This window comes from Mobula birostris, chromosome 4 (genome assembly GCF_030028105.1).
Source record: "Mobula birostris isolate sMobBir1 chromosome 4, sMobBir1.hap1, whole genome shotgun sequence".
Classification (NCBI taxonomy): domain Eukaryota; kingdom Metazoa; phylum Chordata; class Chondrichthyes; order Myliobatiformes; family Myliobatidae; genus Mobula; species Mobula birostris.
In genome coordinates this window covers 95,194,172-95,213,785 of record NC_092373.1, presented here as the reverse complement: position 1 = coordinate 95,213,785, position 19,614 = coordinate 95,194,172, and the positions used below count along the sequence as shown (strand labels likewise).

At 42.8% G+C, this 19,614-nt stretch overlaps 1 protein-coding gene across 1 annotated transcript in view; it reads left to right on the top strand.

Moving 5' to 3' along the window:
• thap4 (THAP domain containing 4) overlaps positions 1-12,812 on the top strand; it is a 56,895-nt gene extending 44,083 nt beyond the window's left edge. The window contains exon 5 of the mRNA XM_072255811.1: positions 8,757-12,812. Within this exon, the coding sequence (XP_072111912.1) occupies positions 8,757-8,873 (117 nt within the window). The 3' untranslated portion in view covers positions 8,874-12,812. The remainder of the gene's footprint in view (positions 1-8,756) is intronic.
• Positions 12,813-19,614: the final 6,802 nt, after the last annotated feature.

The window sequence follows — 19,614 nt, the reverse complement described above, 5'->3', positions numbered from 1 at the left end:
AGGTCGGTGGGACTAGGTGAGAGTAGCATTCGGCACGGACTAGAAGGGCAGAGATGGCCTGTTTCCGTGCTGTAATTGTTATATGGTTATATAAGTCAATAGCATCATAACATTTTAAGTAACGTTTGAATATTAAACTCAGCGCATATTTTCCCCGTATGAACTTATTAAATCATTGCAACGCACCAATATCGCTGAATCAGTGGGAGCCCTGGGCTTGTTTCCCTGCAACAAGACGGTCCCATCGAGGGGTGATGGGAGACAGCGATACTCAAAGGGGGTTCCTTATGTCCAGTCTATTCCGCAATTTAGTTTTTGTTACATTCATCGCAGAGATATGTTGGAAATGGAAGCAACGTTTTCAGTGCTTCCGTGGCTATCTCAGGATATTGAGCCTTGACTTTGATCAGGAATGCTGGCAGAGATGTTATGTCAAACAGACTTTTCAGCCCGCCGTCATTTGCAAGCTCGAGGAGTTGATCTCCTTCCCCCGCTGAAATGGATGACGCGTGGGTAATGGCTCAACAGTGGCCGTGACAGGGAATGAAGAAAGGTTCAGCTGATTCATATCGCCAAATTATATCGTTTCCTCACGGCCCGGTAGCGCATGCTCTGCGGCCCGATGGTTGGGGACCGCTGATATACAGTACATTCTCCTTTGCCCTCTTAGACCAATAATTTCTTCACAATTACTGAACCACCAAAGCCAAGTCGTTCATGTTGAATGTTCATACCACCCTGCTCAACACTATAACTTGAACTTGCAGTCTAGAGGTTTTACTTTGATGAACTTCAGGGTCCAGATGAAGGGTCTCAACTCAAACCATCAATGTCCTTTTCTCTCCACAGATGCTAACTGACCCACTAAGTTCCTCCTGCACTTTTATCTGTTGGTTGGTCCAAATTCCCACATCTGTAGCCTCTTGTGTCTCTGGAGATCTTACTTTTTGGTGAAGTAATTGACAGCCTAAAAAGGATAATATAAATGCAAACAGTTCAGTAAAACTTCAGCATGTTATACATTTGCCCTGCCTCAGCAGAACTGTTTAACAAACCATCCCTATACTTGCCAAATCAGTGCAGGAACAATTGAAAAACCTGGCACATTCAGGACTTTATCTGCTTTTCTGGACTGTCAGGTGTTATTTCTGTTTAATCTCCAGTACCCTTTTAAGTCACTTTTATTTAAGATGTTATCCAGTGGCATGAATTTTCCAGTGAAGAAGATAAGTTTTAATGGAGCTTGGAAAACGGGGCCCCATTGTGTTCGGAGAAGTAGAGAATCAGGACCCTGGTGTATCACAGAGTGCATGGGAACTGAAGCATGGTGTGTCCAAGAGACTGGGAATCGGTGTTCAGTGAGCCCAGATGCTGAATCACTGGGATTTATGAAAAATATAAGAGTGTATTTTTTGGCGTTTAGTACAGTAACATTTGCTTGCTGTGTCATTCACTTGAGTCTGAGCAAATACTTACGCACACACAGCTGGGCCTATGATGTAGAACAACAGCAACACAGTCATTGGAGTAAAACTGTATAAATAAAGTGAATTTAATCTCGGTTAAAAGCAAGTGGAAAATGTTAAAGTTTCCTTTGTATCACTGAAGTTGTGTGGGTGGCTTTTTCTTTGCAGAGCATCCTTCCTATCTGACATTGATCAGTTATCTCTCAGTCTGGCTTTGCTGAGCTGGGCAGGTTCTGGTCACAGTGACAGTTAGAGGCTCAGAGTTGCAAGTTGTTGAAATGAACATTGTCACAGTCAAATAGTTCTGCAGCAGAGTTAAGATTTTTCTGGTGCTTCAGCTGCTGAAGCAGTATAGAACTTGTGTTTTGAGTTCTACTTTTAATGCAATGAATCATCGATAATCAACTGATCTTCAGAAAGATTTAAGTATTTGCTTTCATTTGCTAACTTGGTCTAAGTGCTGTCACAAGTGACAGTAGGTGTCTGTTTCCCTGTCTCCACCATGTCTGTTTTTGAGATGAGCTTTTCTATGACGTCTTCCTTTTTCAGAGAACAGAGCTTTTGTTCCCCCCCCCCCCCGTTGATGGAGCCATCACTAGAATCTCTATTTCCCAGATCTGTTTTTACCCCACCTTCCCGCAGACAGAAAAGGGATAAAGCTCCCCTGCCCTTGTTCATCTGGTGTATCATTATTTAAAGTTTTCCACACCAGCCACCTCTTTATTCCTCATCCCTTTCTGCTTTCTGCAAGAACCACTCTCTGTAAGCTCCTTGTCTGTTCATCCCTCCCCCTCCCCGAGCATTTTCCCTCGCGCCTGTTCCTAAACTCGTCCCTCGCCACCATCCAGGGCCCAAAACAGCCCTTCCAAATGGAGGCAGTCACTCAGACGCATCTCCTAATAACATCTCCCCCCTACCTTTCAACCCAGTGTCAACTCAAAATGATAGTTGTCCATTTCCCTCCACTGGCGCTGCCTGACCCACTGAATTTCTCGAGCAAATGGTTACTAGTGACTCTTACTGTTTGATTGACATACAGCTTGGAACAGGCCTGTTCAGGCCTTCAAACCACACTGCCCAGCAATCCCCTAGTCCAATCACGGGACAATTCACAATGACCAATTAACCTGCCTACCAGCACATCTTTGGACTGTGGGAGGAAACTGGAGCACCCGGAGGAAACCCACACCATCATGGAGAGAACATACAGACTCTTTATAGCCATAGTCATACTTTATTGATCCCAGAGAAATTGTTTTTTGTTACAGTTGCACCATACATAATTAAATAGTAATAAATCCATAAATAAATAGTAATATGTAAATTATGCCAGGAAATAAGTCCACAACCAGCCTATTGGCTCAGGGTGTCTGACCCTCCAGGGGAAGAGTTGTAAAGTTTGATGGCCACAGGCAGGAATGACTTCCTATGATGCTCTGTGTTGCATCTCGGTGGAAGTGCAGGCGCTGGTGGGGATTGAACCCTGGTTGCTGGTAGTGTAAAGCGATGAGCTAACCACGATGCTACCGTGTACTACTCCTCCTCAGATTGTTTGTTTGCCTTTCCAATTTTGTGCTAAAGGAGTTGAATGCTCTGTGTGCCTTGGATTCTATTTTTTTTTAAAATTTAGAGATACAGCACGGTGAAAACCCCTCCGGACCAACGAGCCCAACTATTACACCATGTGACCAATTAGCCTACTAACTGGTACGTCTTTGGAATGTGGGAGGAAACCATGTGGTCACAGAGAGAATGTACAAACTCCTTATAGACAGCAGCAGGAAATGAACCCGGGTCACTGCACTGCAATAGCATCATGCTAACCACTACACTGCCATAGTACTCCTATGCCCAGATCTTTGTTCCTGGGGAAAAATGTTGGTTAATGATCAGCAGGTGCAATTGATGGCTTTGTGGCCAAGTTTGCAGAAGATACGAAGGTAGTTGGACGAGCAGGTAGTGCTGAGGAGGAAGCAGGCGGTCTGCAGAAGGACAGGTTAGCAGAATGGGCAAAGAAGTGGCAGCTGTGTATGGTCATGCACTTTGGTAGAAGGAATAAAGGTGTAAACTATTTGCTAAACAGGAGAAAATTTAGAAATCAAACATTAGATTAGATTATGAGGACACGTAGTCCTCTTTTATTGTCATTTAGTAATGCATGCATTAAGATATTCCTCCGGTGAGATATCACAAGACACAGGACAGACCAAGACTGAAAAAACTAACAAAACCATATAATTGTAAAATATAGTTACAACAGTGCAACGATACCATAACTTGATGAAGAGCAGGCCATGGCACAGTAAAAAAGTTCAAAGCCTCTCGAAAGTCCCACATCTCACGCAGACGGGAGAAGGAAGAAAACTCTCCCTGCCATGCCCGACCACAGTCCGACTCTGAGTAATCCAAAAACTTCGAGCCTCCGATCAGCTCTCCGACACTGAGTACCGAGCACCATCTCTATCCGAACGATTCGACCTCAGTCTCGGTCGCCAGCAGCAGGCAAAGCCGGGGATTTTGAGGCCTTCCCTCCGGAAGATTCTCGATCGCATAGTAGCAGCGGTAGTGAACCAGCGTTTCAGAAATTTCTCCAGATGTTCCTCTGTGCTTTCACGTCTGTCTCCATCAAATCAGAATTGTCCACAGCCCCTATTTAACAGATACGATATCATCTTTACTGGAGAGCTGCGCACGCGCGTGCGTTGCGCTGCTATCTTCTTCTCCCGCCTGCAAAGGAACTTGGGAATCCTCGTGCAGGATTCCCTGAAGGTTAACTTGCAGCTTGAGTCAGTGGTGAGGAAGGCAAATGCAATGTTAGCATTCATTTTGAGGTGACTAGAGTATAAAAGTAAGGATGTAATGCTGAGGTTTTATAAACATTGGTCAGACCACACTCGGGAGTACTGTGAGCAATTTTGGGCCCCTTATCTAATAAAAGATGTACTGGCATTGGAGAGGGTCCAGAGGAGGTTCATAAGAATGCTCTCGTATGAAAGGGTTAATGTATGAGGAGTGTTTGGCTCTGGCCCTGTTCTTGCTGGGGTTTAGAAGAATGAAGGGTATCTCATTGAAATCTATCGAATACAGGTTTCCCCCGCCATCCGAAGGTAGAACGTTCCTATGAAATGGTTCGTAAGCTGAAATGTCGTAAAGCAAAGCAGCAATTATCATTTATTTATATGGGAAAATTTTGTGAGCGTTCGCAGACCCAAAAATAACCTACCAAATCATGCCAAACAGCACATAAAACCTAAAATAACAGTAACACATAGTAAAAGCAGGAATGATATGATAAATACACAGCCTATATAAAGTAGAAATACTTTTCCACAATCATTACTGAACTGGTCTCCGTAGCGAAAATCTCACGCAAGCGCTGTTGGCAAGAACATGGCATAAGCGCTCTCCAGTAACCTTTAAGCTATGAAGCTGCCAAATCATACCAAATAACACGTAAAAACACACAGCCAATATAAAGTAGAAATAATGTATGTATAGTGTAGTATCACTTAATGGAACTGGAACAGCACCGAGCACACTGATGATGGTGTGTTAGGCTGAGTCGGAATTTGGGTGGTGCAGTGGCCCCCACCCTCCAGGCCGCCGAGCGATACATTGCCGCGAAGCACGCAGGGGTCCAGCGGTAGCTGGGAGGCACACAGCACATCTTTAAGAAAAAAGCCAAAATAAACAAGCCAATTAATTAGGTGCCGCCTGACACGTAATTGTTGGCCCAGATCAGTGCCGATTTCCGATTGCATCATCTCTGATCTGGGCCAACAATTACATGTCGGTGGTACCTAATTAATTAGCATGTTTATTTAGGCTTTTTTCTTAAAGATGTGCTGTGTGCGTCCCGGCTACCGTTGCATTTTCCGTGAATCGGTATCTGTCAGTGGCCTGGGGGTTGGGGTGGTGGGACACTGGTGTGTCATCTCGTCGTCTCTTTCCATTAGGGCAGGCAGCTCATCTTCTTCTAGCTCTGCCTGCCTCGATGTCGAAGGTCAAGGTTCGTCGTCTGCTGTGGCTGATGTGGAAGGCTTGCTTGACTGCTGAGCCTCGCGCATTTTTCTATCACACAGTTCTTTGTAAGGACTCAAACCATCCTGCAAATATCCCCTAAACCGACATACCCTTTCAAAATTAAAGTCGTACTTTATCATTACTCATTCGGTTTCGATTGTTATCCTTTTTTCTTCCAATTGCATCAGCTCTTCATCTGTCAATTCTTGCTGATGGGATGCCAAAACCTCTTTAACATCATGTTCGTCAGCTTCCACAAGCCAAACTCACGTTGTCCTTACTTCGTTCACCACGATCAAAATGCTTAATTATGCCTAGTTTTACCGTAAGTGTAACACCCTTACAAGCTCTTTCAGGCTTTTCTGATACCTTAGAACTCATCTTGCAAACGGCTGCTCACAGGCTCGTGTTTAAGCAATGCCGTTCCGAATCCGAGGGAGAGCAGCTGCTCGGGGCGCGCTCTGCCTTTTATCGCGCGCTGATTTTTTATCGCGTGCTGAATTTTTTTTCGTAACAGTGAAAACACCTTCTGAAAGCAAAAATAGGGTACTAATGTAGGTTTTTCGTAACAGTGAGGTTTCGTAAAGCGAACATTGGAAAAGTGGGGACACCTGTATTGAAAAGCTTGGATAGAGTGCATAAGGATAGGATGTTTCCTTTAGTGGGGGAGTCTGGGACCAGAGGGCACCACCTCAGAAGAGAAGGATATCCCTTTAGATCAGAGATGGGGAGTAGTTTTTTTTAGCCAGGGAGTGGTGAAGCTGCAGAATTCATTGCCACAGACAGCTCTTAAGACCGGATCATTTGGTATTTTAAATCTGAGGTTGATAGGTTTTGTGAGTAGTAAAGACATTAAAGGTTATGGGTAGAAGGCAGGAGAATGAGGTTGAGAGAGATAATAAATCAACCAAGATTGAATGGTGGAGCAGACTTGATGGGCCAAACAGCCTAATTCTGCTCCCATGTCTTATGCTCTTGCCTCACAGTAGCAGCTGGATTTTGTTTTCTGTCAGCTAGTCCGCCCGTCTAAAGACTTTTCTGTAATGAGTACAAGGTAGTGTGCTGCAGTGCAAGGCGGGAAATGCAACATTCCAGAAAGACTCAAGTTGACTACATGTCTTTCCTACTTTTCAATGGTTTAGCTTTTAGAAACAATCAGTCGCCAATGTAAGCTCCTGGGGCACATCTACAAAGTAGTGAAATAATTGATGGCATTCTGTAGCTTCTTGACAAAAGAAAAAAAATACAATCAAAGTTAACGGGGAGGATGTGGAGGGCATAATGAAGAGCTGGGGATTCTAAAATCATCACTTTAGTTCTGAGCCGGGGAATGTACACAACACTCGTTTGCAGCGCTTGCCCGTACTCGCAAACGAGTCACCAAAGCTCATTCACGTTCAGCACACACACTCTCATGAAGAATGTACTTCACCTGGTAATAACTCCTGAAATAGATCATAAGATGCAGGAGGGGCCAGTTGGCCCATTGAGTCTGTTCCACCATTCGATCATTGTTGGTTTATTTTCTCTCTTAACCCCACTCTGCTGCCTTCGTTCATCTAGTGATCTGAAGGTCACTAGTTCCAGCCTCAGCCGAGGCAGCGTGTTGTGTCCTTGAGCAAGGCACTTAACCACACATTGCTCTGTGATGACACCTGTGCCAAGCTGTATGGGTCCTAATGCCCTTCCCTTGAACAACATTGGTGGCATGGAGAGGGGAGACTTGCAGCATAGGCAACTGTGGTAATGAGTTCCAGATTCACCACCCTCCCGCTAAAGAAATTCCTCCTCATCTCTGTTCTAAAGAGACCTCCAACTAAATAGTGACTGAAAGGGTTAACAGAGCAATGAGGCAAGGAATAGTTAAGAGAGTGCAAGGGTGAAAGGTCACATATGAAGTTTGTCCTTTAGGCCAGGCAAACCACAGGATACAGGAGAGTAAAAGGACTTCTAAAACTGTTAACACAGCAACAAGGAGTTCTTGACCAGATGGACAATTTCAGCCTCTCAAGAGGCATTAAATATGAATGACTAATGATAAGTTATCTGGCCTTATGGGGTTTGAAGATGTATATTCTATATTAAAGCCTCCTCTGATTTAAAACATCAACTACTTGCAACTCAGTGGAAAAGCCTGCGTGCTGTTTATCCATAGGCATGTGAATAGATTGCTTGCATCTTAACACCGGTGCATTGTGTATTGACTCTTTTAATTTAATGTGCTGGCTGGTGACATAGTGACATCAGCGCCGGACTTCGGAGCGAAGGCTCCTGAGTTCGAATCCAGCCGGCTCCCTTGCATGCTTTCCATCCGTGCTGGGTTAAGCATCGAGCTAGCAACTCGGCCTCGTAAAACTAAGAAAGCCTGCTTAAAAAAACACTGTCATGACAGCGTCCCAATGACTCCACCCGGAGTTAAGGGCTTTCTTCTTCTTCTTCTTCTGTTATTTAATACCGTCTGCTTTGTTCAACACCCCCAGCGTAGATTTCATTAAAGCAGAATTCTGAGTTGAGCCTCCCCAGTTAAGCTTTTGGTGGAACTGAGTTGACCTTTGTTCACACCAAAGGAACTTCTGTGTTTATTTTTGTCCCACAAAGGATTTAACATAGAAAATACTTTTGAGATGTAGCTGCAATTGTCAAGGTAAAGACAATATAAAATGAAGATAAAATACAAGAGGAGTTAATGGCAATTGATTCATCTTCTAGGAATGTCAGTTAAGATGGGGAGAGCCCCTAGCTCATTGCATTCATTCAGTGGGATCTTTAATGCTCTGAATTATGTGAGCAGACATGTGGACTATTGCTTTAAAATTATACATAAAAAATTAACCTTACTGAATACGAGGCACTGGATGTCAGCCAGGATCACATTTGAGTTTTGGAGTGTGACATCAATCCTTCTGATGTGAGAATGAGACAAGCCAGATTATTTCCCGCTGGCATCTTTCCCAATTCTGATGAAGCATCCTAAACCTAAAACATTAACTCTGTACCTCCTACCTGATGGTAACAGTGAGAAAAGGGCATGCCCTGGGTCCTAAAGCTAAAACACTAACTCTGTTTCCCTTTCCACAGATCTTCCTGACTTGTTGAGTTTGTTTTTCTTTACAGGTTTCCAGGTGCTGCAGTTTTTGTGATTTTTATTTATCAAAAATGGATTCTTGATCACTGTATTTTAGATAGAAATGCTTGTTCCATATCTTTATTTTCATGCAGTATCCCTGCTGTCAATAACCTTTCCTTGATTTGTATTTTTACTTTCAGATTTCACGGACATTCAGACTCACAAAGAAAGGGAAATTGGAGCAAACTGTTTTCATGGCAACTGAAAAACAACCTCTATTGCAGCATCTGCATGTAACCTATACACGCAGTTCCTAACAAGGTGTATGTAGAGTAAGATGAGGTACAAATGCTTTCCAATTACAGTGTAGCCTCATTATGGACATTTAGAATTGATTGTTTGACCACAGGAATGGAATTTACTATCTGTTGTGTTCATTTTACAAAACAGGGAATGTCTCCTGATTTTATGTGTCATCCTTATGAGGGGACAACCTTTGAAAGATTGTTGAACAATTGTAAGAACTTTCTATTGAGTTAATGGCAAGAAGTGACAATCAGAGAAACTTGTGTAATGCTTTTGTCTCGCCTTCTCAGACAAAGAAGGTTTTATGTACCGTTCACTGGTTAGAAATCAGGTGATCTATAGATAAATTGGTATCAAGCAATCCTGTGCTGCTCGGTTACATCTGTCACATTGAAGCTCTCTTTAATTGACATTCATTCTGGGCTTTGTCTTGGGTCTTGATTCAGGTCACACACAAGGCCTCAAAATGAGGAACTGGTATTGCACTCAATACGTAATTATACTTCACAACTAGATTCTACTGCTCCCAAGCATCTAATCTAGAAGGACTCCATTGCTGGCATACTATTAACTGCAATAACAGAAACTACTTCAGCCCCACCGGGTAAAAGGATGAAGTTGCTTCTCATCTCAGTGCTAAATGGTTATCTTCTTGTTTTGAGACTGTGGCCTCTAGCTTTAGATGCCCCAGTCAGAGGAAACAGCACCTTTCATCCACTATGTGAAGTCCAATATGATTTTTTTGCATGTTTTGATTAAATCATCTCTCTTTTCTAAACTCTGGAGAATACAGGGTCACTGCTGAATATTCCTTCATGGGGCAATTCTCCTGTTCCCTACACCCCAGTTTCAGCCATTCCTGGGGTCAATCTAGTGAGCCTTGTTTGGCCTCTTCTACCATTATTATATCAATCCTTTGGTTGGGAGATCAGAACTGTGCACAACAGTCCAAGTGCAGTTTCAACAGGGCCTTATAAGGAGGTGAACCTTTGAGGAAGTCAGCTCATTAATGTATCAATCATTACAAAGCTTGAAAATTACTAATGAGAGATAAGGCCACATTAGGCACCTTAGTTAGTTTCTTTGTAATCCATAGGATGTTTATTATGCTGTCAAGATAATGTTACCACTGTAATATATGTTCAGTAGCTGTGTGATCTAGTGATAATGTGCCTTTTCTTCAACTGACTCATTCCCTGGGGGAGATGCTGCCACGGTGATTATTGACAGTGAAGACTGGATTGCAAGTGAAAAATTCATGAATAGGTTAAATGTAAGTGGGAACGATTCTGAGTTAGAGAACCTTTACTGGAACTTGGAGCAGTCAGTAAATTTAATGATTCATCCTTTATTGTGTAAATAAATATCTACAATGTCTCTAGAATGATTCAAATAATGTTTTCACCCTTATCTGATAGGGTTCTCAGTTTAGCTGATGATAAAGCTTTTGGTGGATTTCCTAATGGAGCATTCAATGACTTATTTAACAGGAAGTCCCTGCTCATGGAGGGGCATTTGAACCGACTAACATGGGACAGCATGGCAGAACAATAGTACAGCACCAGAGACCTTGGTTCAATTCCACCACTGTCTGTAAGGTGTTTGTACATTCTCCCTGTGACTGCTGGGTTTCCTCCAACATTTCAAAAAGACATTTGGGTTAGTAGGTTAATTAATCACATGAGTGTAATTGGCTGGTATGAGCTCGTTGGGTTGGAAGGGTTTGTTACCGTGCTGTATCTCTAAATAAATTTTTAAAAATCCATAACAGTTCAGAAGTGCACCTGATACATTGATAAGATGATCCCTACAAGAATCATCCACTGGGACACTCCTCACCCAAAAACATGAAGAAATAGCAAACTTGCATTTGGGTAAGCTGATTTGGAAAACCGAGATCTCCATGCATGCAAGTTGCTAAAAACCAGTGTAAATGTACGAAAAGTAATGAAGCAAGCTTATGAAATGCTGGCTTTCTCTTCAAGAGTAAAATTCAAAAACTGAAAATGCTAGAAATATTCAGTGGGTCAGGCAGCACTTGTGGAGGGAGAAACAGGTTGACGATTTTTTTAAATCAAGTATGTTTTAAGTTGCAATGATGGGAGGAGTGGTGGGGGAGGAAAGGTAGGTTTGCAACTTAAACCATGTTTGACTTTCACTTTTAGCTGTTCTGATAAAATGTGACAAACCTGAAACATTAATTTTGTTACCCCTTCATGGATGCTGCCTGACCTGCTGTGTACTTTCTGTGTTTAGTTTCTATTCCAGCATTCTAACATCTGCATTTTTTTTTTGCTTTTGGAAAGATTGTTACCTTGATCACACCTTATCAATGTTTGGCAGATTCGAATAACTGATACCATGGTTAAAAGGTTTACATTTATTAAACTGGGCTGCATTAACCATGTTTCCTTTACTTTTACCTCGTGAGTTTAGAAAACTTTAAGGTAATCTTAAGGTATTTAAAATGATTGAGAGATTAGATGGGATAGGTAGAAAGAATAGTAGGGAAATTCTCAATGAATGGAAACATTTATCTACATGATGGTTTCAGTGCTCCAAAAGGCTATCAATCTAGAGTCAAGGCAGGGGATTTTGGGTAAGGGTAGTGAAAAGCTAGCAGCAAAGATGGGTTAGTGGGTATGTTATACAGTAAATCTTCAATAATCCAACACACTTTCGACTTTGGTGCTGGACTGGCAAAATACCTGGACTATTGCATTTAACTGGAATAGTCATTACCCCTCCACCATCAGGCTCTTGAACCAAAGGGGATAACTTCACTCAATTTCATTTGCCCCATCATTGAAATGTTCCTACAACCTATGGACTCACTTTTAATGACACTTCATCTCATGTTCTCAATATGTATCGTTTATTTATTTACAATTATTTCTTTCTTTCTTGGATTTGCACAGTTTGTTGTCTCATGCACACTGGATGAATGCCCAAGTTGCTGCAGTCTTTCACTGATTCTATTATGGTTATTATTCTATTATGGATTTATTGGGTATGCCCACAAGAAAATGGATCACAGGGTTGTATATGGTGACACGTACTTTGATAATAAATTTACCTTGAACTTAATACTCCAAAATACTTTAAATTTTCTACTTTTATGGATGCTTCAGTAGATCACATTAAATTTTGCAGCTAACTCTGAGCTAAAAGAGAAAGAAGGCCCTGGTGTTTTTAAGGGTGTTTGGGAACCAGGAACAGTTAGCCATGTGCCAAACCATCAATACTTCCAAATGATCATATAATATTACAGGATATTTATGTGTATAGATAAATCAGTATTGAATGGTGTTAGAAACTTGAGGGACACACATAGAATTAAACCTCTGATGTTAAATGTATCCACCTGGATTAGTGAAGAACATTTCAAACCATGATTCAAGAGCACTGGCTTTGTATTCCTATCATTCGTTTCACATAATATATGAACTACCTGTACCTTAATCATCTCTACCACGTTCCTTGGGATGGTCTTCCTATCTTGAGCGGAACTTTGTAATACAAAGAGATTTGGTGCTGCTGTTACATGAAGCACAAAGTTAGCATATAGGGATAACAACTGGAAATGGAATTTTGTTCCTTATTAAGTGGGGTATGGAGTTTAAATATCAAGAAACTCCATACCTCCTTTGTGCCCCAGTGCATTAAAGGGAGCAAAAGGAATTGGCACCTAACGAGCCAGATGTCAAGCCACTGAGTATTGGATTCTGTAGGTCATCTTAGACAGAATGATAGAGCAGAGGAAGGGGAAAACAGAAATAAATCCAAGACAGTGAGCAGTAAAGATGTCAGGAAAGACAGGCAGGTGATGGGTCAAATTTGCAGCTATTGGGATGAGTTGCAGTGCAATAAAGTTGCAGTGAAATCAAAGCAAAAAGTATCAAATACTGGTCTTAAGGTGTTATACTTAAATGCACGCAGCATAAGGAATAAGGTGGAAGATCTTGTCATACAGCTACAGATTGGCAGGTATGATATTGTGGCCATCACTGAGACCTGGCTAAAGGATGCATGTCTCTGGGAGTTGAACGTCCAAGGATACACGGTGTATCGGAAGGATAGGCAGGTAGGCAGAGGGGGGAGGCGTGGCGTTATTGGTAAGAAATAATATCAAATCATTAGAAAGAGGTGATATAGGATCGGAAGGTGCAGATTCTTTATGGGTTGAGCTAAGAAATAGCAGGGGTAAAAGGACCCTGATGGCAGTTATTTATAGGCCTCCAAACAGCTGCAGGGATGTGGACTACAAATTACAACAGGAAATAGAAAAGGCTTGTCAGAAGGGCAGTGTTATGATAATTGTGGGGGATTTTAACATGCAAGTAGATTGGAAAAATTAGGTCGGCACTGGATCTCAAGAGAGAGAATTTGTAGAATGTCTGCGAGATGGCTTTTTAGAACAGCTTGTTGTTGAGCCCACTAGGGGATCGGCTGTACTGGATTGGGGATTGGGTATTGTGTAATGAACCGGAGGTGATTAGAGAGATTGAGGTGAAGGAACCCTTCGGAGGCAGTGATCATAACATGACTGAGTTCACTGTGAAATTTGAAAAAGAGAAGCCAAAATCCGATGTGTCGGTATTTCAGTGGAATAAAGGAAATTACAGTGGCATGAGAGAGGAACTGGCCAAAGTTGACTGGAAAGGGGCACCGGCGGGAAAGATGGCAGAGCAGCAGTGGCTAGAATTTATGCGAGAAGTGAGGAAGGTGCAAGACAGATAAAAGGAAGAAATTTTCGAATGGAAAAAGAGAAGTCAAAGTTAAAGCAAAGGAGAGGGCATACAAGGAAGCAAAAATTCGTGGGAAGACAGAGGATTGGGAAGTTCTTAAAAGCTTACAAAAGGAAATTAAGAAGGTCATTAAGAGGGAAAAGATGAACTATGAAAGGAAGCTAGCAAGTAATGTCAAAGAGCTAAAAGCTTTTTCAAGTATATAAAGAGTAAAAGACAGGTGAGAGTAGATATAAGACTGATAGAAAATGATGCTGAAGAAATTGTAATGGGAGATAAGGAGATGGAGGAACTGAATGAGTATTTTGCATCAGCCTTCACTGAGGAAGACATCAGCAGTATACCGGACACTTAAGGGTGGCAGGGAAGAGAAGTGTGCGCAGTCACAATTACGACAGAGAAAGTACTCAGGAAGCTGAATAGGCTAAAGGTCGATAAATCTCCCGGACCAGATGGAATGCACCCGCGTGTTCTGAAGGAAGTAGCTGTGGAGATTGCGGAGGCATTAGTGATGATCTTTCAAAAGTCGATAGATTCTGGCATGGTTCTGGAGGACTGGAAGATTGCAAATGTCACTCTGTTATTTAAGAAGGCGACAAGGAAGCAAAAAGGAAATTATAGACCTGTTAGCTTGACATCGGTGGTTGGGAAGTTGTTGGAGTCGATTGTCAAGGATGAGGTTACAGAGTACCTGGAGGCATATGACAAGATAGGCAGAACTCAGCATGGATTCCTTAAAGGAAAATCCTGCCTGACAAACCTATTACAATTTTTTGAGGAAATTACAAGTAGGCTAGACAAGGGAGATGTAGTAGATGTTGTATATTTGGATTTTCAGAAGGCCTTTGACAAGGTGCCGCACGAGGCTGCTTAACAAGATAAGAGCCCATGGAATTACAGGAAAGTTACATACGTGGATAGAGCGTTGGCTGATTAGCAGGAAACAGAGAGTGGGAATAAAGGGATCCTATTCTGGGTGGCTGCCAGTTACTAGTGGTGTTCCACAGGGGTCCATGTTGGGGCCGCTTCTTTTTACGTTGTACATCAACGATTTAGATTATGGAATGGATGGCTTTGTGGCTAAGTTTGCTGATGATACAAAGATAGGTGGAGGGGCCGGTAGTGCTGAGGAAACGGAGAGTCTGCAGAGAGACTTGGATAGATTGGAAGAATGAGCAGAGAAGTGGCAAATGAAATATAATGTTGGAAAGTGTATGGTTATGCACTTTGGCAGAAGGAAAAAACGAGCAGACTATTATTTAAATAGGGAGAGGATTCAAAGTTCGGAGATGCAATGGGACTTGGGAGTCCTTGTGCAGGATACCCTCAAGGTTAACCTCCAGGTTGAGTCAGTAGTGAAGAAGGCGAATGCAATGTTGGCATTCATTTCTAGAGGAATAGAGTATAGGAGCAGGGATGTGATGTTGAGGCTCTATAAGGTGCTGGTGAGACCACACTTGGAGTACTGTGGGCAGTTTTGGTCTCCTTATTTAAGAAAGGATGTGCTGATATTGGAGAGGGTACAGAGAAGATTCACTGGAATGATTCCGGGAATGAGTGGGTTAACATATGAGGAACGTTTGTCTGCTCTTGGACTATATTCCTTGGAACTTAGAAGAATGAGGGAGGGCCTCATAGAAACATTAGGAAAGTTGAAAGGCATGGACAGAATGGATGTGGCAAAGTTGTTTCCCATGATGGGGGAGTCTAGTACGAGAGGGCATGACTTAAGGATTGAAGGGTGCCCATTCAGAACAGAGATGCGAAGAAATTTTTTTAGTCAGAGGGTGGTGAATCTGTGGAATTTGTTGCCACGGGCAGCAGTGGAGGCCAAGTCAATGGGTGTATTTAAGGCAGAGATTGATAGGTATCTGAGTAGCCAGGGCATCAAAGGTTATGGTGAGAAGGCAGGGGAGTGGGACTAAATGGGAGAATGGATCACCTTATGATAAAATGGCAGAGCAGACTCGATGGGCCGAATGGCTGACTTCTGCTGCTTTGTCTTATGGTCTTATCTTCAGAGAGCACCTGTTTAGAGACACAGAAGGGACTGAAGGTGCTGGAAATCTGAGAGCAACACAAAATGCTAAGAGAAATTTGGCAGGTCTGGTAGCCTCCATGGAAGGTTGATGTTTTGGACTGAGACTTGCGTTGGGTTAATATGTTAACTTCAGGAAGGGGAAGGAGCGTGAACTTTGGGGATCAGCAGTGGAAAGCGTCAGCAGCTTTAAATTCCTGCGTGTTAACATATTGAATTACCTGTCCTGGGCCCAGCATATAAATCTTTAATTATAAGGAAAGCGCACCAGCATCTTTAATTTCTTGCAACGCACATCAAAGTTGCTGGTGAACGCAGCAGGCCAGGCAGCAATTTTGATGAGTGTTGCCTGAATTTCCAGCATCTGCAGAATTCCTCCTGTTTGCGTCTTTAATTTCTTGGGAGGTTAAGGAGGTTCAGCTCATTTTCAAACACTATCAAACTTCTACAGATGTACTGCTGAAAGCATCTGATTAAGGCACCATGGTAGTATAGCAGTTAGCATGACGGTATTACAGTGCGGGGCATAGGATTTCAGTTCTCATGTTATGTGTAAGGAGTTGTACTTCCTCCCTGTGAGTGTGTTGGTTTCCTCTCACAGTCCAAAGATATACCAGTTAGGAAGTGAACTGGTCATTGCAGCTTGAAGGGCCATAAAGGCCTGAGCTGTGCTCTGTCTCTAAATAAATAATATATCAGGGTCTAACATGGCAATTTGAATACTCAAGAATGTAAGATGCTACAATGTAAGTAGTCGATTCTGCCAGTATGTCATGGGCACATTCCTCCCCACTAATCATGGTATCTGGACGAGGCAACAAGAAGACAACATCATCCAAGACTCCCACAATCTGAACCATGCCATCTTTTCACAACAGCCATTGGGCAGGAGATGCAGAAGCCTGAAGTCCCCTACCATCAGATTCAAGAACAGATCCTTCCCTTCAATCATTTGGTTCTTGAACCAACTGGCAAAATCCTAATCAGTTTAGCAAACTAGAGACAATTTTAAAAGAAAATGGATTTTTTTGTTCTAATTGTTTCCTTGTAAAATTGTTTGTTTTTTTTGTGAATGCTGCTGCATTTTTCCGTTGGCCCTATGCATTACCTGTATTTGTACAAATGACAAACTCTACATTGACTTTGGTATGTAAATTTGTTATTTGTTTCTGGTTCTACATATTTTGCTGATTAGATTTGCCTTTGAGGCAGTTAAACAGTTTTGCATCAGCTGTTAACTTTGTCCCTTCCTCAATTTCATCATGTGGACGATAATACGTGACAGCCTTGCATTGCCCAAACCTGGTGCCTCAGTCAGCAGTTAAATGCTTTCTATTCATTTAACCATGAATATGGGGCCTAGTACTTGAAATAGCTTCAACTTCACATCAACCTGAAACCTATTATGACATAAAAAAATTGATTTTCAGAACAAAACTTTACAGTTTTCTTACAGATTGTGAGACTAAGGTTGCAATTTGGATTTATTTATCACGCACACAGTGAAATGCATCCTTGTTGTTAACAACCACCACGCCTAAAGATGTGCCGGTGGCAGCCTGAAAGCATTGCCTTAGATTCTGGTACCAGCATAGCATTCCCACAATATTCAGCAAAACAACACAAGCAACAACAACAAAACAAAACAGCAGCATCAAATCAAACCTCATTCCTACTTTCCCACCAGACAGGCCCCCAGTTCCGACCTTCCCACCCAAACAGGCCCCCAATTCCGACCTTCCCACCCAAACAGGCCACCACCGGGCCTCCAGTCCTCTCAAACTTGCAAACATTGGGCTTCCAAACCTCCATTCCCTTGCCCAGACTGGCAGACTTCGGGCCTCCAATTACCCCAGGATTCTCCAATCATGAGAATTTGATCTTCAGCTCCAGACTGGCCAATCACGGGACTTTGACCTTCGGGCCGCAACTTTTGGACTCACCAATTACAAAACTTTGACCTTCGAGCCTCTGACTACCCCAGGACTCACTGATCATGGGACCTTTAACCTTCAGGTCTCAACTTCTGTGCTTGCATGAATCTCTAAGCACAGGTTTCACTGACCTGGGGAATCACCATCAGTTGTACCTCCTTCTGGAACGGAGCACTAACCAATGACGCGCTGTTCTCCATCGTCGGTGCTTTCTGATCTGGCATCTGGAATTTCTGGCCTTCGACCATGAAGTACTCTGTCCCCGGGCTCCAAACACTGGCTCCTTCCCCTGACCTCTAACTCCTCCTTATCCCTTCCCTAAACCCTAATCTGACTCCGTCCTCCCTGTGCAGTCCCCAGAAACATCCCTACTGGCCTAAAAAATGACTAACTCTCAGCATGCCCTAGATGTATTTAATGGGAAATATATTCTTCAGTCAGTATTTTAGATCTATGAGTGATTTGACATTAATTGTTCTTAGAGTGTTTGTACTAACGACAGCCTGGACTGTCTGTTTTTCCTGTGCAACAACTTGTAAATAAAATTGGCTACTAGTTTTAGCCTGAACAAAGCACTGATAATGTAATCCTGATTGTGTTTTCTTACATGCCACGTACAGTTACAGCTGTCCTTTCTTTGTTGTTGCCAGAATTGTGTTTCTTCAATTTCATTTTCGGGGTGTGGACATCACTGGCAAGCCGATTGTTGGGGAGTCAGCTTCTTGAACTGTTGCTGTCTTTCTGATGAACTTGGTCTCGGTGCTATTGGACAGGAGTTTTGGGATTTAGGCCAGCGACTTTGAAAGCATCAGGGTTGTGCACCACTTGCAGGAACCTGTAAGGGTTGGTGTTCCAATGTCCATGCAGCTCTTGGTCTTGATGATTGTGGTCACGTGTTTGGAAGGTACTGTCAAACTCTTGAGTAACTTCTGAGTGTTTTGTAGAGAGCACACACTGCAATTAACATGCACCAGTAGTGGAAAAGGTGCCAATCCAGCAGGCTGCTTGTCCATGATGGTGCTAAGCTTCTTCAGTCTGGTGGGAACTACAATCATCAGGCTAGCATTCTATCGTGGGCTCTTGACTTAGTAAGTTACTGAGGAGGATTCTGAGGGATAAGGTTTATCTGCTTCTGGACAGACGGGGTTGATTAGGGGTAGTCAGCATGGGAGAACCTCTCTTACAAACAACGGAGTTTATTGATTCAGTAAGGCATTTGAAGAGGTGTCATATTAGGCTGCTCGCGAAGGTTAGATCACATGGGATCCAGGGAGATCTGGCAAACTGGACAAACAAATGGCTTGATGGTAGAAAGCAGAGAATGTTGCTTCTCAGACTGCGGGCCCATGACTAGTGGTATGCCTTGAGTTGCTGCTGGCCCATTACCTGGTTAATGTACCGTATGTTTGCAGTTGACACTAAAATAGTGATGGAGTAGTCAATGGAGGTGGTTATCAGAAATTACAGAATGATCTTGATCAGCTGAGGAATAGCAAATGGAGTTTAATTCGAATTTGCAGTATGTGGAAAGTCAAATCTAGGAAGGACTTTCAGTAGGGTCTTAGAGAGCTTTGTAGAAACGGGGTGCCTGGGAGTACAAGTGTATGGTTCCCTGAAAGTGGAGTCGTAGGTAGACAGGGCGGGTGGTGAAGAAGCCTTTTGGCATAGTGGCCTTCATAGGTCAGGGCACTGTGTGTAAAAGTGAGGAAGTTGCCGTGTGGTTGTACAGGAAGCTGCTGAGACTGCACTTGGAATATTCTGTTCAGTTCTGGTCACTCTGCTATAGGAATGAAGAGAAGATTTACAATGATGTTGCCAACACTTGGAGAGACTGAATTGAAGTCCTCTGGTATTAAGTGTCAGATTCAGGGCCCAACCTGATCGATAGCCCGGGCCCCCAGCAGCGGAGCCTCCCCCGTCACTCGGCCCAACCCAGACCCACGGGACGTATCCACCAACCTCAGAGCTGTCAACAACACACTGCATCAATGAAAACCTGGAAAGATGCACTATTTACTGAGGAGACATGGGA